Raw genomic sequence first — 17694 nt, 5'->3', positions numbered from 1 at the left:
CATCTAGTTTTTCTAGATAGCTCAGAACTTTTTCCTTCCCCACAGATGGCTGCCCTCCACCTTCCCATACTGCATCGTCTAGGACCGTCATGGGGAAGTTGACTTTGTCCGTGAAGACTGAGGCAAAAAAAGCATTGAGTACTTCAGCTTTTCCTGCATCATCTGTCCCTAGGTTACCTCCCTCATCCAGTAATGGCCCCCCACCTTCTCTGATAACCTGTTTATTGTTCACATGCCTGTAGAAACTCTTCACATCCCTTGCCAGCTGCAGTTCCAATTCTGCTTTTGCTTTCCTGATTACTGCCCGGCATTCTCCAGCCATATGTTTATTCTCCTCCTTAGGCAACTGTCCATGTTTCCATTTCTTGTATGCATCCTTTTTGAATTTAAGCTGACTAAGGATTTCCCTGTTAAGCCAAGCTGGTTGCCTATCATGTTTGCATGTTTTACTATGCACCGGGATTGTTTGTTCCTGTGCCTTCAGTAAGACTTCTTTAAAATACTGCCAGTTCTCTTCAACTCTTTTCCCCTTCATCTTCATTTCCCAAGGGATCCTGCTAATCCGGTCTCTCAGGGAGTCAAAATCTGTTCTTCTGAAATCAAGGGTCTTTATGTTACTGCTCACCTTTCTTACTTTTGTCCGGATCCTGAAATCTATGAGCAGATAGGAATAAGGGGACTTCGAAGTAGCCGGGGTCCTTTCGAAAAGGAGCCCCATCTGGACGAGCTGCACGGCGGTGAGCCGCGTCAATTTTGAAGTGTTGCGGTCACCCGCATGCTAATGAGGCGCTGAATATGTATTTCAGCGCTTCATTAGTGAACGTCGAAATGGCCATTTGCATGGCCATTTCGAAGTTTTTGGCTAGTGTAGACACGGCCCCTATGTTTAACACACAGAGAAGAGACTCTTCCTTTCTGCTGAATGTGAAGACTTTTGGAGTGATCAAGGACACAGATATTTTATAGGGATTTTAAGAAACCCAAAATCAAACATCTTAGTGATTAGATCAGTTAGTGCTCCTGGTTTCAGTACTTAGTTCTGTCACTGGCCTATCGTATTACCTTGGAAGTTTGCTCAAGGCAAGAATTAGTATTTGAGAGAAGGAAAGATGAAGTACAAAGTGGAAAGAGTTTTATTTTGGTTCTTTGATTTAATAATAAAATATGCCTTTAAAAATCTAGAGGCTAGTGTACATTGCTATAGCTCAACTAGGCTCTGCCCCAAACTGCTTATAATTGCACCTCTCTTGCTCTTTGGCTATGGCTACACAGCAATTGTTTTCTAAATAATGTATACTGTTTGCACTATACAAATTGCATAAATTATTTCAAAATACTTTATTCTGAACATGGTGCAATCCAAACAGCACCGAAGTTTGGAATAAGGGGCTATTTTGAATGTTCCACTATCCCTCGTACGGCGAGGGGTACCGGAACTAGAAGAGTGCATCCGAAATAGCAGTGCCCTTGTATTCCAAAATAACATCCGTCATTTACAGCGATATATGCTACAGCATTTGGTATTCTACATATGCACTGAAAAGCAGATAGACAGTCAGGTGAACTAGCTCATTTTTTTCTGCATAAGGAAGAGTCTCCAATGTTTTCTTTAGTGCCTCCCTGGGAGTTTTTTTCAGACAGTTTTGAGTCAGTCTCGCACCTCCTTGCAGATTTTCAAAGGTCGTATTAAAAATCTGTGCCAGCTAATACCTTGTTTTCTTGAAGCCTAGACTAGAAGTTAGAATGTTACACCTTTGTGTCACTAATTAGAACTCTCCAGGGGATAACAACATCCTAAGACTCTGGCTATTTAACTGCAGCTGAAAGTTCTTCCCCGAGATTATGGAGGATGCTTGAAATTCAGCAGCGATAAAGCTGAGTGCCTTTCTGGAGGGTAGATGCACAAGCAGCACTGAGTGCCCCAATTATTCTTTTCTACCCTGCAATTATCTTGGATACTTAAAGCTCCCTGCTCTTTAGCCAACGCACAAACCGTTTTGCATGCCAGGGCTGTTAAGAAGTTATGACGAAAGATTTTTTAAAAGCACCACGGGAGAGCACATCGTAACAAACCTAAGCAACCAAAATAAATAGAAACGTACTTTCTGAAAAGCAGGTCGTCCCCTGATCAGGAGGGCACAGGTTCAACGCAGGGCTCCAAGCCATAGTCACCACTCGCTCTCTGAACACCTGGGATGAAATTACAGCCCTTAGTACCAGCCCCGTCCAAAGTGACTCAAACGATTTATATTTCATGGGAGACAGAATCCGAGGGCCGGGGTTACTTTCACTTCAGTTTTTCTGTTCCTCCAGACACCAGTGTAGCTGCTCAAGGTGATCTGTAGTTAGGAATACGCATTTTTCGGAAAAAAATAATTCCACATCCAGAGTAATTAAAATCTGTGGTTTTAGCACTTTCCTTCCCTGACATGAAGCAGACACATCTCTAACCCTTGCTTGCATAGCTATATCCCTGAGGGTTTATGCCCTCTGGTTTCTTTCAGTCTTTTTAAAGGTCACGCTCTGACATTTTGCACAGTGTTGGAAGTCATTGTCTTCCTTTCTGTATGTGTCTCTCTCCATTGAAGGACTATTTCTTGTTAGTCACAGGGCCTGAGGCAAGAAATCACTTCCTTGTAACAAGGCTGGATCTGGTAACTGCAACTGGAAGCTGATTAAGAGTAAGTCTAGGCAACTCAGCTGAAGTAAAGCCAAACACACAAAAGTTGCCGAGCCATAAACAGTCACCTGTGGGAACAGAAGACTCTTTTCTTACTCAAATTACAACTTCTTACACCAGAGTCACTCTATCCCCATTTATAAGCAAATATACGGATCACTATTATGATCAATTGCCTTTATGGGAAAAGAATGGCCACAACTATGAAGGCCCAATTTAAATCTTCAACACACTGCAGCCTTCTCTGTCTCTCCTTCTCACACCCCCCCCAAACCCCCACACCCACCATCAAACTCTGGTTATTTGAAACAAATAAGCAGCTTTTGCTACTGCACAGTCTTAAAAGGACAAACTGAACTGATCAATGACATCACACTTGTCATGGAAATACCAGCCTGCCCCTACTTCTAACGCAGACAGAAGCTTGTCAAGACTAGGGCATGAACTCAGCAGAGCCCCAAGGCTGCTCTGAACTTTGGAATATCTTTGATTGGACCAACTTCTGCTGGGGAGAGAGATGAGCCTGGGAGCTTACAAAAAATACTGCCTCACCCAACTTGAACTGTTAGTACCCAGGAATCAACAAGCCTGTCCAGTTTGTAGTGGCCTTCCATTAGCTATTAGCAGCTACAAAGCGACAAAAGCACAATGCATTCCAACCAAGGTTTCTCCTGCCACACCTGAGGGCCATTGACCCTACACGATGGGCTGCGTCTAGACTGCGTGTTAAAATCAACACTTATGAGAAGCAATTGTTTAAATTATTTTTTATTTCAATTCAAGCATCTACAAACGTTCTAGAAAATTGACCCACTGTGTCTGTGTCAAGTTTCTGCATCCTCATTTCTTTATCACTTCCCCCCAACTAATTCTGTGAAATAGCTGTTAAGACCTGCCACCTAATTTTTTGCTTGTGTCTGTAAATACATGAATTCTGAAACCTGTAGTTACTCACCAAATGCAGCATGCCAATGCAGTATGATAACTGATCATGCATATTGTTGGTTATCAAAAGGTAGAAATAATGCTGGTGCTAAGAGTGTGCCCATCCCTTTTCCCTGAGTGACCTTGAATGCAGTAATAACTATCACTTCTCACATATGAGAAGTAATCCGATTGCCTGAGCAATGCATTCTGTGCACCTGTTCCTCGGTGCCTTCGCCCCAGTTGCTTGTGGGTGTTTGATGTCTGAATCCCACTATGCAAAGCCTTTCGGGGATGGAAGGGAAGGGATGTGGGGGGTGCAGGACAAAATGTAAACTGAAAGAAGTTTCTATTATTATTATTCAAGAACGATCCTTTCACTGCCTAGCTGCAATGTGTTGTGGGGGGTGGGAGTGAGGAAACAATGTCCTCATCAGTCCATGGTGCAGCTCATTGTGAAATCACTGAAGTATTATTAAAAATCATATAGCCAGAGAGATTCTTTGTAAAAAAACAACCTTGAACATATGTTATACCTGTACTGTATGAAAATTATTTGGATAAAATCCCAGCAAAAACTTAATCTTAAGAGTATGCAGTTAGGTATCGATATGATTGATACTGTCACGGTGAAATGTAATAGCCAAAGGAATTGTTATGTTGTGCGCTCCCTCTATAGCTGCGGCACTGGTCAGTGCAGAAGTCAAATCAAATTGTGACCCTCTTCCTCCACATGGGGATGGAAGCAGACATACATGTAAGGTCACCATGTATCTTTGGGCGGGTACATACAGGACACCTCTAGAGGCTGATGAATTCTAATTACAGGCACGGCACTTCAACACTAGTCTGCATCTGAGATTCTAAAATCAAGACCGGTGGTATACCTGTCCCTTAATATCGATATTTTGTTATCGATAATAAGGCAGATTAGATGGAGGTAATGACAGTGACAGTGACGAGAGTGACATCTTAAGGGTGAGAAGTCATTTAAATTCGATTGTAACTCATAGTCTAGATGCAGCCATGCAGAGAACCCACCCCATTGTTGCAGAGTTATTGTCCAGAGGCTATCTACAGTTTTTCTTAGGCCAGGCCAAGCTATATGAAGGGGCCACAGCATCATACAGAATTGGCACCTTTCTTACAAAATTTAATTTCAAAAGATGTTAACGCTGTCATATTAGAAGCTCAATATATGGAGATACACACATCTTATAGAGCTGGAAGGGACCTTTGGAGATCATTAAATCCAGTCCCCTGACCTTTTGCCAGGACCAAGCACCATCCCTGACAGATTTATTTTTTTAGAAAAAAATTTATTTGCCTCAAGCCCCTAAATGACCTCCTCAAGGCTTGAGCTCACAACCCTCAGTTTAGCAGGCCAAAGCTCAAATCCCTGAGCTACCCCATAGAGCAGAAAGCTGTGGAGAGACCCACTCTTGGGAAGTTTTTGCAGCTATAAATAGGAAGTGAATTAAATCTTTTGCCAATTAGCCTAATTGGTGTGAAAGCTGCTGAAGGCCTGAGCATGGGAGGTTTCACATTATATAAGGCTGGGGGTGGAGGGGAGGACACGACTGCAGACCTTAGTAGCGATAGTGGCGGGGAGGGCAGAGACAGGAAATGAAGATCATGCAGTCAATAAGCCACTAGATGCGCTTTTAGTGCTTTCTTTGAACTTCAGACCTGCAGCCAGTGCAACAGCAGCCCTCGGAGAACGACTCTGGGAGAGGACTGTCCGGCTGAGCAAATCAGTGGTTAAATAACAAACAGCTCTAACAATAACAGGGAAAATTATTCTGGTTTAAAGCCACAGGGGATGGGGATCAGGTCTTTGACAGGTGCAACCCAAGGTATGTTTTCAGGGCCCTATTGTTGAAAGCTGACCTCTGAAAATCTTTGTCCATGGCTCAGTGTTATGGCCAGCCAGAATTATACCTCACACTACCCCACCCGCCTCCCAACTGCAGAACTGTAGGAGCTGCCTGAAATTTCTGCATGATGAACTGAATATTTCAGAGGTGATCTCGGGCAGGGGTGAGCAAAGGAGGGGGACAGGCCCCCTTCAGGTGGCATAACACTTCATGGGGGGGTGGGGGCATGTGGTACAGTCAGCTGCTGGGTCTCAGGGTCACCCATCTCATTAAAATGTTGAAGTCTGTTACTGCTTTTATGTAGGTGTGTTCACATTTATAGACCAATTAATAAAGCTTTTACATGCTACATACTTATTTTCTGACGTGCTGAAAGGGTTTTTTCTCCATACTAACATAACCAACATTTCTGTCGGTTGGGATTACATTAGACAGATGCGGGGGAGGGCTCTGCTAATTGCAGGGATGAAAAGTGGGGCCCCCCTGTAAAAAGTTTGCTTGCCCGTGATCTAGGGTGATGTTGGATATTGCTTTGGCAGCTTTTATGTTACTGTCAATATACAGCAATGACTAAGGGACCCTAAATATTGAGCCTGCAGGGGATCAATCCCATCAGTGAAGGGAAGGAAATGGGTCTAATTCATGGGGTGGGATGACATTTCCCCATGCAAAAGCTGCCTCTTGCTAACCAAATAAGCTACATTTGACAAACGTAAAATAGGAAAATTAATCCACAGCCAGATCCTGCAGCCCTACTCATGCAAGCAGCCTCCATTTAAGGGCCCTGAGTGACCACCTCAGAAATGGGAATGAGAGAAATGGCTAAAATACAAATAAAACAATTACATTTATAGACAGAGAGCAAAAGAGAGCAATTACTCTCTCTTCTTTCCCATAGGCCCTGAACTGTAACAATCACGATTTCATTTCAAGACCCATCAGACCATCCTAACCTTTTTGCTACTAGCTGAAGCCCTGCTATGAATTATAAATATATACCATCTCCTAAGGACTCAAGGGTGAAATCCCAACCAGCATGAACCTTCCATTTTCAGCAAAAGGAGCTGAGGCCTCTGAACTACAGCAGCTCTGACACTGGTCATTGCTTTATCAGCTTGTGTGGATGGAAAATTATTGGTTTTTTTGGAAGGAAATACTTACGGCCCAACATTATTTTAATGGCACGGGACCATCGAATGTCAAGGGAGTGTCATTAAATGTAAAAGTTGTTATAATGTATAAGTTGTTAGTAAGCATTGTTTACCATTGCCTGCCCTTCAGGCTGACTGAAATTCAGCACTGTAGTAATGGTGTACATACATGTATGCAGTGTTTTTCTGTGTTGATACTTACTGGTACTGAGTACTAGCAACTTGGCAGCCCCAGCTGAGTACTGGCTCCTTCTTTTTTGTTTTTAAAAAAAAAAAAAGGCACTGCATATGTGTATGTATATTTTATAGGAACACCATCATAAATGTGCTACTGGCTACATCTACACATGCCCCAAACTTCGAAAAGGACCCCGCCTACTTCGAAGTCCCCTTATTCCCATCAGCTCATGGGAATAAGGGGACTTCGAAGTAGGCAGGGTCCTTTCGAAAAGGAGCCCCGTCGGGACGAGATGCGCGGCGGCAAGGCGCGTCAATTTCGAAGCGCCGCGGCCGCCCGCATGCTAATGAAGCGCTGAATATGCATTTCAGTGCTTCATTAGTAAACTTCGAAATGGCCATTTGCGTGGCCATTTCGAAGTGTGGGGCATGTGTAAGCACGGCCACTGTGTCAATAGATTGCTTCCAGCTTTAAATCAAAGTCTGCAGGAACAGTTTAAAATGAAAAAGAAAAAAAATCTAAACCCTGCACTTCAATTCTATCCTTCATCAGCATGTTGATCATCCTTAGTACGAAGGATAACAGCAAAAAGCAGAGCATGGTTCCTTTAATGACTTAGTTACAGGTTAAACCTCTCTTGTCTGGCACCCTTGAGTGCCTAATGAGAGAATTTGCCAGACCACAGGAGGTCAATGTTGTCTAGCACATTACCAAACACTCCCACTGCTTGCTGGGCACTTAGAAGACATTTAGGTGTAAATGAGAGTGAAACAACAGCAGAGGACACTGAGAGCCAGGACTGGTGGCTGTAAACAAACTTTATGTATCCATGGGGAAACTTGGCCACGCCCATGGCAGTGGCTGCTTCTACACATGCCACCTTCTGTCAGAGGTGCCATGGTAATAAGGCAATTTGAAGTAGGTAATGAGGCACTAACATGCATATTCAGTGCCTGATTAGCATAATGGCAGCCACACGAATTTCAAAACTAGCTCAGAGTAAGAGAATGTTGAAGTGGGGTGCTTATTTCAAAGCTACCCCCATCTACACTGTCAATCTGCAATTCAAAGTCTGCACTTTCTGCTAATTAGCATTGCTGTAGTCCCAAGATGTTACTGATCAGAACAGAACTAATGACTGGAGATAAAGTATGCAATCAAAGTTACTAACCAGAGGGGCTTTTTGTCATGCATAACTTCTCATGACTAAAATCCAAACTAATTCACTGCAATCCCCACAGGCATCACTTACTGATTTTAGACATTTATTGTGTAAATCAATTACCTGATCATTGTGCTGCTGTGTGACGTAAGGGGAGTGCAAAGTAGCTACCCTTTGCTTGTTGTGTTTGGTGGCTTCTATGAAGTTTGAATTTGTTGATTTCCCAGTGGGCAGACATTGGCTCTAACTGGCACCTTGTTAGCTTTCACAGCAGCCAACAACTGAATTAGTCCTAGATCTGTATTGTATGGTCCCTCCTTGCCAATACTGAGGCTCGCTGGTGAGCAGTGTGGGTATGTCTACACAGCAAAGTTATTTCAGAAAAGCAGCCGCTGTTTTGAAATAACTATATGAGCATCTACACAACGTAACAGCTATTATAGAGGATGCCTTATTTGAAATTGGTGAACTTCATTGTGTGAGGAATAGCGCCTATTTTAAAATAGGTATTTTGAAATAGGGGCTGTGTGGACAGGGAATAGAGCCAATTTTGAAATAAGCCATAGTGTGCCAATGGCTGTATTTAGAAATAGGAGTATTGTGTGCAGAAGTTATATTGCAAAATACCCGAGCACTATTTTGAAATGCACTTTGTGGGCAGCTGCACTATTTTGGAATAAGCTATTCCAGAACACCTCTTCCTAAATGACTTATTCAGGAATAACTGCTGTGTAGACAAAGCCTATGACAGCTAGGAAGGCAACTGACTCTACTGTTTTGTTTTTTTTTGGATAACTAGTATATTTAATTACATTCCATGACAACATGCCCTAATACTATCAGAATGGGGAACATGAAAAGAAAACCAAACAATACTCTCTCTCTCTCTCTCTCTCTCTCTCTCACACACACACACACACACACACCCTTCTACCTGTCTTCATACCAAGAAGACAAAACTCAAATGAAAAAAGTGCAATGCAATTTATGTATATAGTGTGTGTTTCAGAAGCTCCATACCAACAGCACTTTAACCTGCATCAATTTTCCTTTATCACTGAACATTCAACTCTGCAATGGATTTGGGAGGAGCTGTGCATGATGGAATAACCCTCTTTCCTCCTGCCATTTTCTGACTGCTTCAGGAACGAGCACCAAACCAGTAGCTGACAACATTCGCATGAATAATGCAATTTTTACCTTCCAGATGCTGACTCTGTAATAACTATTCAGCCCAGTCCAAATGATTGTCTAGAAAACAATACATTCAGCATTATCTTCTCTCTGTGACTCTGTCATCTAAATAGGAACTAGCCACAGAAGGAATTTTAATGTGTACAGCACATTTGTTAATAAAGCAACTGCAATCAGTATATTTGATCCAAAATATGGCTAAACTGTGAAATCTGAGCAATTCCATTCTCCAGGGCGCCGTCTCAGATTGACACAGCTGGCCTTAGAGGAGAATTTACAGTGCCCATTATTTTCCAAAATAGGAAGCAATGAGAAATGACAGTGTAAGAAAAGACAATGTAAAAGACTTCACTTCATCAAAGATTTGTGGGAGTAAAACTCCAACTTAAAGATCAAAAACCAAGTTCAAAGTCCAACTGAAATAGAATCTGTAAGATGATAACACATATCCCCAGAAGCTGCTCTGACCATTTAGACAAATAATGACTGAAATTCTTACACAGTCATTACATGGTACCATTTATCTTGCTTAGCGTCTGAGTAAGGGAGAGGACACAGATACTGACAGAGTACAGCAGATTCACTGCCATGAGCACTGAGAAGGGGAGTAAAAAACAAACACTATGCTTTTCATCTAGCCCTGAAAATATGGCCTGGGAATAAAGTAAAATGTGATCGATATTGTCCTGGGAACACATCTGCTGGCTTCCTGAGCAGTGAGCACATGTACCGCGATGGGCAGGAAACGCAGCTTTTAATTACCATCCAGTTCTGCCACCCGTACTCACACCAAGTCAGTTGTTACTTCCGGAGTAGTTCCTCTGAAGTCAGCAGGACTGCTTGGGAAGCTAGGGCCTTCTCAATGGGAGTGAGGAACCTTTGTGGATCAGCTGCATTTCCCTTTTCTTTTACAGGGCTACTTTCTTTCCGCTATGCTGACATAAGGTGCTGGTTGGATTTCAGTCCTCTACCTCAACAGCCAGGATTTCACAGGCAACAGCTATGAAAGCTCCCCAACGAGCCCTGCCAATATGCATCTTCTTGTTGGCACGTTTAAGGCATGTGGATTGGATAAATGGACGGTAAGATGGATAGAAAGCTGGCTAGAAGGTCAGGCCCAGAGGGTAGTGATCCACGGCTCGATGTTGGGATGGTGGTCGGTTTCTAGTGGAGTGCCCCAAGGTTTGGTTCTGGGTCCTGTTCTGTTCAACGTATTTAACAATGACCTGAATGAGGGGTTGGATTTCACCCTCAGCAAGTTTGCGGATGACACTAAGCTAGGGGGAGAGGTAGATACGCTGGAGGGTAAGGACAGGGTCCAGACAGACTTGAACAAATTGGAAGACTGGGCTGCAAGAAATCTGATGAGGTTCAATAAGGACAAGTGCAGAGTCCTGCACTTGGGCCGGAAGAATCCCAAGCATTGTTACAGGCTGGAGTCCGACTGGCTCGGTAGTAGTTTTGCAGAAAAGGACTTGGGAGTTGTAGTGGACGAGAAGATGGACATGAGTCAACAGTGTGCCATTGTAGCCAAGAAAGCTAATGGCATATTAGGTTGCATCAAGAGGAATGCTGCCAGTAGATCCAAAGAAGTGATTATTCCTCTTTATTCGGCTTTGGTGAGGCCGCATCTGGAGTACTGTGTCCAGTTCTGGGCCCCCAATTACAGGAAGGATGTGGATACACTGGAAAGGGTCCAGCAGTGGGCGACCAAAATAATTAGGGGGCTGGAGCATATGACTTATGAAGAAAGGTTGAGGGAATTGGGACTGTTTAGTCTGAAGAAGAGAAGACTGAGGGGGGCCTTGATAACAGCCTTCAACTTACTGAAGGGAGGCTGCAAAGAGGCTGAAGAGAGGCTGTTCACAGTGGTCATGGATGGCAGAACATGGAACAATGGTCCCAAGTTGCAGTTGGAAAGGCCCAGGTTGAACATTAGGAAAAACTTTTTCACTAGGAGGGTGGTGAAGCATTGGAATGGTCTACCCAGGGAAGTAGTGGAGTCTCCATCCCTGGAGGTGTTTAAGTCTCACCTCGACAAAGCCCTGGCGGGGCTGATCTGATGGGTTTGGTCCTGCTTAGAGCAGAGGGCTGGACTCAATGGCTTTTTCAGGTCTCTGCCAGCTCTATTGTTCTATGATTCTATGATCTCTCCTGACATGGAAGGTCAACCACAATGCTTGGAACATATGGTTCCAACCTTCAGCCTATTCAGTCTGTGGCATCTACTCCTAATTAGGTGCAGCTGTGGCTTTGGTGTACTTTCAGACCCCAATCCCTACTGACATGCTGTTCTACTACTGATGTGTAGAGTCATAAGTGTGCACATGAGTTTGTAGAGAATGAGAACACAGGCCCTGCTCGAAGAATTTACAGTCTAGATTAATTACAACCTGTGACGTTCAGAGAGAGGACATCAGGCAATGCCACCAAGGGATATATCCAGATAATAATCTGTCAGGAAACAGACTAAGAATTTCAGGGCAAATCCAAATGTCTTTGTTCTATTTCCCAGTGCCCTCACCAGAGAGCTTTCCACTAAGTCTGCAGTCTTGAAACCCTCACTCACAGGAAGGCAATCAGAGTTTCCATTGAAATCAAGGGCAGTGTCAGGGAGGCAGGTGCTTGGAACCCACAAAGAGATACACATTATTTCTGCTGGTTCAGACTGGCATTGGAAGCTGGGAGTTCCAAACCATGAGGTCAAAAGTGTTTGAACTTCCATCTGATGTAGAGAGAACTGGGGACAAGATAGAGAGGGCCAGCAAGGAAAAACTCTAGGAAAAGCCAGACTCAGGAGAAAGTTTAGAATGAAGTATATATGTTCCCTGTTTAAGTTAACAATATATTGAAACCCTAGGAAGCATGTAAGTTTGGATCAGTACCAAGGTGTACATAATGGCTGTGTCTACACTTGGCCAAAATATCAAAAGGGCCACGCTAATGGCCAAATTGGAGAATACTAATAAGGCGCTGAAATGAATATTCACTTTCAAAATGCCACAGCCACCAGCATGCTAATGAGGCACTGAATATTAGCTTTAGCATTAGCATTAACATTAGTATTAGCGGTGGTATTAGCATTAACAATTAGCATCCACCCTCTCCTGACACATTGGTCATGTCTACACTTAGCCAAAACATCTAAAGGGCCATGCTAATGGCCAAATCGGAGAATACTAATGAGGTGCTGAAATGAATATTCAGTGACTTACTAGCATGGTTCCAGCCATTGCACTTCGAAACTGCCACATTTCAATTGTGTGTGGCTTGTCTACACGAGGCCCTTTTCAAAAGGGCCCCACAAACATTAAATCAGCTTATAGGAATAAGGGGATTTCAACGTTTGTGGGGTCCTTTCAAAAAGGGCACCGTGTAGATGAGCCAAGTGCGATCAAAATGTGGCACTTTCAGATTGCTGCGGCTGGCAGCATACTAATTCATTCATGCATATTCATTTCAGCATCTCATTAGTATTCTCCAGTTTGGCCATTAGCATGGCTCTTTCAAAATTCTGGCCAAGTGTAGACACGGCCAGTGTGTGAGGAGAGGGTGGATGCTAATTGTTTACAGATCAACTATAGGACTTCTTGCTTTTAGAAGAAATAAAATAACCTCCACTAATCAATTCAGAGCTGGGAGTACACACAGGATGTTGAATTAACAAAGCCATTCCAGATCCCATTTCCACAAGAGTGGAGTTTAACAAACGGACAACCCGGTTTCCAAATCACAGGCCTGGAAACTCCACTGCTGTACTGCAAGGTGCATTCGTGAAAGTGCTGGAACTGCAACTTCCTTTCACGATCCATTATCGTACCCCATAACTAAAACCCATGGCTGGCCAAGTCTGCAGATTCTGGCTGAAAGGCTCAGGTTGAGTGGCTGTTGAACAGTGATGTTGACACTGTGGCTCAGGCTGGAGGTTGGGTGCTGGGACCTGTGGCCAAAGCAAGCTGAGGTCCTGGAGCAGCCGTGGATGTTTTACTGAAGTGCAGTCAACCCTAAGAGGCTAACAAAGGCTAGTAAACATCATACAGGAGCGGGAATACTCTCTCAGACAGCTTGGAACAGGGTGAATTACTCCGGTGGCTGTGTGGAGTACTTAGGAAGTTTGAGTCTCTGTCACAGATTCTGCTGTTGTCAGCATTCCACAGTAGAAATGAAGGCCAATTAACACAGGCAGCAATAGATGGAGCACATGTAGAAGGCAATATAGATAGATAAACATACTATCTAAATGCAAGAGGAATTCAAGAGATAGAGGATTTTAAAAAAAACAAAAAACCATCAGCCAGAACCTAGCAACAATCTGTCAAAGGTGCTCTAACTCCATTATCACTGCTAATGTGCAGCCCTCCCTATGGTCCAGCCATGAATATAGCACAAGGTATTTTAAATAGGTTACATAAAACAGACACTTGGCATGGGAGCCTTGGTTTTATCATCCATATAGCCTTTTATGTTACAGTTGGTTCCTTTGTACCTCCTGGTTTTAACAAACCTATTGATAATAAATGAAAATGTTATACCACTTGGTAAGTTAACCAAAATGCCAGCATCCAGCTAATGAGCCTTATAATTGAGTTGTAATGAATTTTACGTCATGCTCTGTGATTCCAATGGTGTAACAGGTACCAGAAAGAGTTTTAAGAAGGAATATTTTCTGATCTTAACTTTTTGATTTCCACAAAAAATGAACCACAGTTTGAGGCTTCCTTGTCCCCAAACTTTACACCTATGAGCAATCAAAGGATGTCAGTTAGATTACTCACACAACTAAAGCTAGCCCTCATATAAGCCTGAAAATGTCCCCTCCCTCCAAACATGTGTTCATCTCATGTATTTCTAGTGCAGAATCAATTAAATTAGGAATCGGAATACATGCAAACCTGTCATTGAGCATTTCAATGGAACAGGTCATGGCATTCAAGACTTGAAAGCCTGCATTCTAAAACAAAGAGCTGACACCAGATTACAAAGGGAGATATCTGAACTGGAGTTCACTCTCAAGTTCAACACTTTAATAATTCAATTTTTTGGTCTTTCAAGAGCTACATGACTGCTGGTTTGTTTTATTATAATACAGACTAACACTGACTCTGTTACTGGTCTCAACAAAGATATCAATTACCTTACATATTACGAAGACAGTTTCCCATTTTTGATATCCGTAGTGAACTCAGGCAGCGCACTTTACTTAAGACAATTCCCCCTCTCCCTCCTTCTGTCCTATGTAGCTGATTCATCAGCAGTAATTTCATTTTTTTCCATCTTTCAGTTAAAATCTCTTTGTGTCAGTTTACATTTATCAGAATTGTCCAGATCTGTAGAAGTGGGTCAGTCCCACGAAAGCTCATCAGCTGATGAATTATTTTGTTAGTCTTTAAAGTGCTACAGGGTTGCTTTTTTGTTTTGTGATACAGACTAACACGGCTACCTCTCTGTGACAATTAAAGTGTGTGATCTGTCACCCAAATTACATGGCATATTTCTTTAGATCCCCTAACTTGCTGGGAATATTTTTTTAATTAGAAGAACAAATAAATTGTGGACTATATTTTCAGTTGTATTTATTTGATATAAAATTTGTGAAATTTTAGGCTTGGAAAATATTCGTGTATGTCCTGAAGCCATCTGAATATGTCTGAACTATACACAATACCCTCAAACAACACCGAGTCAAAGGTTCTGCATGTACTTGCAAAATCCCTCTGTGTATTTTACCAGGTGTCACTTGAGGCCAGATTTCCGAAGAGACTTAGAGCCAGTTTTTCGAGGGCTTCCCACCCACAATTATAGCCAGACTTTCCAAAGTGCCTGAATTACATTTAGCGCACAGTGACTCCCCGTCACCTGAAGACACTTATGGCTAGATTTAAAAACAAAACAAAAAAATAAAACAAAACGTACTACATTGTGTGTTGAGATCTTTTGAGAAATCTAATACTAAAGACTAAACCAAACAAACAAAAAAAATCACCCCCTCCTCAAGCATTTGTTTAGAATCCAGAGTGCATTCCACTGAGCATTTGGTCATTTTTAAACATACTAACCCAACCTACTTGATCACATCTCTTTCAAGTTCTGACAGCTCACAGGGAGCTTGCCAAAGAGAACAAATTCATGGTGGACATAACCAACTGTTGCAAGCAAAAGTGGATTAATATTGTGGTGCTCTTATTCACACAAAGCAGAATGACAAATGTTCTTATGTACACCTCCCAACTCCTCACCCCCTCTTCTTTTCACAAAACATCCTACATTAAAAACAACTGGGGACTACAGCTAGGCAAAGGTTGGTGGTGTCACTTCTCAGGATTCCATGTGAACATCTACTATCATTTCATACTGGGGTGGGTGAGTTTCACATGCCTAAAGTTTGGATTTAGAAACTCAGTCAAAACTTGGAGAAGTTTGAAATGGTTTTCCTTTGGAAATCACATGAAAGCAAAACATGCTTGAGTTTGACGCAAAACATTAGAGAGGCCCCAGTTCCCTGAACAAAATCTGGCAGTCCTTCAAGGAACATGGATTTATCCAAAGCTCACATTAACCCATGGAACATCTGCCACTCACTTCAACGGGGTTGGACTCAAATACTTTGAGGCTTCAGATAATTACAGAACACAAAGCCAGGTGAATTTTAGATGGTTTATGGTTTCGTGTAGGTAGTTTTCACAGCTCTGCTACAGACATAGCTGCCATCAAAGACCTCACTGCTATTGTCTTCTTGTCAAGGCTAAATGAAGTTGCTTGCCTGCTAGGGTGAAAGGGTAACATGAAAAGTGACTGTTGTGAATAGTAGTGGCTCCCAGAGTGAATCTTTCCAAAGTATAAACAGGAGTCAAATAGGGCTGCATCATCACCCCAACCATGTTTGCAGTTTTTATTGATGTCATTCTTCATTTAATTGGTGGGAAGCTCCCAGCATGCGTTCAAATCAGGTATAGAATGGATGGAAGGCTGTTTAGGTTTAGTAAGATTTGTACCACATTTGCTGTGGAACTTCAATATGCTGATGACACCGCAGTTTTTGCTCACTCAGAGAAAGATCTTCAAAACTATCCTGAATGGGTTTGCTGGTGCTTACATGTCTTGGTCTCATGCTCAACATCAAGGAGACTAAAGTGCTCACTCAGGCTTCACCAAATGAGGTACCACATGCTCCATTTATTAAAATCAGTGAAGTACTGGAGAATGTCAACCATTTCCTTTCCTTTCCTTTGGAAGTTCTCTCTTATCCAAGGCAGATATTGATACACAAATCCACCACCATCTGAATTGTGCCAGTGCAACCCTTGTTCATTTACACCATGGGATCTTTGAAGATCACAATACTCAAACAGACACTAAGCTTACTTATCAAGCTGTTAGCCTCCCAACATTGTTGCATGGGTCTGAAACCTGGACAATCTGCAGACATCACTTGAAAGTGCTTGACAGGCATTACCATTCCTGCCTGCACAAGATGTTGAAGAGCAGATGGAAAGACAGATGCACCAACATTAGTGTTCTGGAAGAAACAAAAAGCACCAGTATTGAGGCAATGATCATTCATAAGCAACTCTGCTGGACTGGTCAGATTATCGAGATGCCAGAACACTGCCTCCTAATACAGGTCTTATCGCAGCTGAAAGAAGGCTGGATAACATCGGAGGACAACTGAAGTGTTATATGGACTTGCTCAAGTGCAATACTGACATTGACTCTTGGGAGACATTTGCTCAAGATCACTCAAAATGGAGAGAAGTGATGAAGTCATGAGGATCCCCTGCATCTTGAATGTACCTGTCAACAAGCTGAGGAGGACCAGAAGCACCGGAGGAAGAAGAGACTGGCTTTCAGTCATGGTCAACAGCCTCCTGCTATACCTAGAAACATCTGTCCTCACTGAAATAGAACTTGTGATTCAAGGACAGGCCCTAGCAGCCACCTGAGAAGCCACAATTCCCATGGAGGATGATAACAAGTGATTGCCATCAGAGTATCTACCTGTCCTAAGGGTTACCAACCATTTTTGCTGACTCCATCATGGACAGTTATCAAGAAAAATATTGCCTAGGGTATAAAATGCCCATATGCTGGAAGGAAAGGGTGGGGCATTACTGCTAGAGTGCTGTGGAGACACAAAATTTGTATCCTCATCCAATCCACAATCCCCAAACATGGTCCATGGATATCTGCATTCACCAGTTATGGGATCATGTCTATCTACAGATGCAGATGCCAATGTCTACAGATTTGCAGGGCTCTAATTATTGTCTATTATTTGTATTACAATAGCCTCTAGAAAATCCAACCAGATCAAGTTCCCATTGTGTTAGTTACTATACAAACATATTATAAAAGACAGCCTCTGCTCCAAACAGTCTACAGACTAAACAGAAGACATACAGGCAAAGGGTAGTGCAGAAAACAGAGGCACAGGGAAGGAAGTAGCTTGCACAAGATCACACAACAGGATCAATAAAAAAAGCAGGAAGAAGCAGAACAAGAATCAACCTTCTACAATCACAGCAGGGTAA

At 42.6% G+C, this 17694-nt stretch overlaps 1 protein-coding gene across 5 annotated transcripts in view; it reads right to left on the bottom strand.

Annotated features, from left to right (window-relative positions):
• The window catches only part of LOC142022784 (transmembrane protein 132D-like), a 592725-nt gene that overhangs the window by 504114 nt on the left and 70917 nt on the right, over positions 1–17694 (bottom strand). The window contains exon 2 of one of the 5 annotated variants that reach the window (XM_075012990.1): positions 2103–2190. The exons of the other annotated variants lie outside the window; for them this stretch is intronic. Coding sequence (XP_074869091.1) covers positions 2103–2166 — 64 coding nt within the window. The 5' untranslated portion in view covers positions 2167–2190. The remainder of the gene's footprint in view (positions 1–2102; positions 2191–17694) is intronic. 5 annotated transcript variants of the gene reach the window in all.

Source organism: Carettochelys insculpta, chromosome 18, assembly GCF_033958435.1.
Source record: "Carettochelys insculpta isolate YL-2023 chromosome 18, ASM3395843v1, whole genome shotgun sequence".
NCBI lineage: Eukaryota > Metazoa > Chordata > Testudines > Carettochelyidae > Carettochelys > Carettochelys insculpta.
Note: the sequence above shows the minus strand (reverse complement) of the source record. Positions and strands in the feature narration are given on the sequence as shown.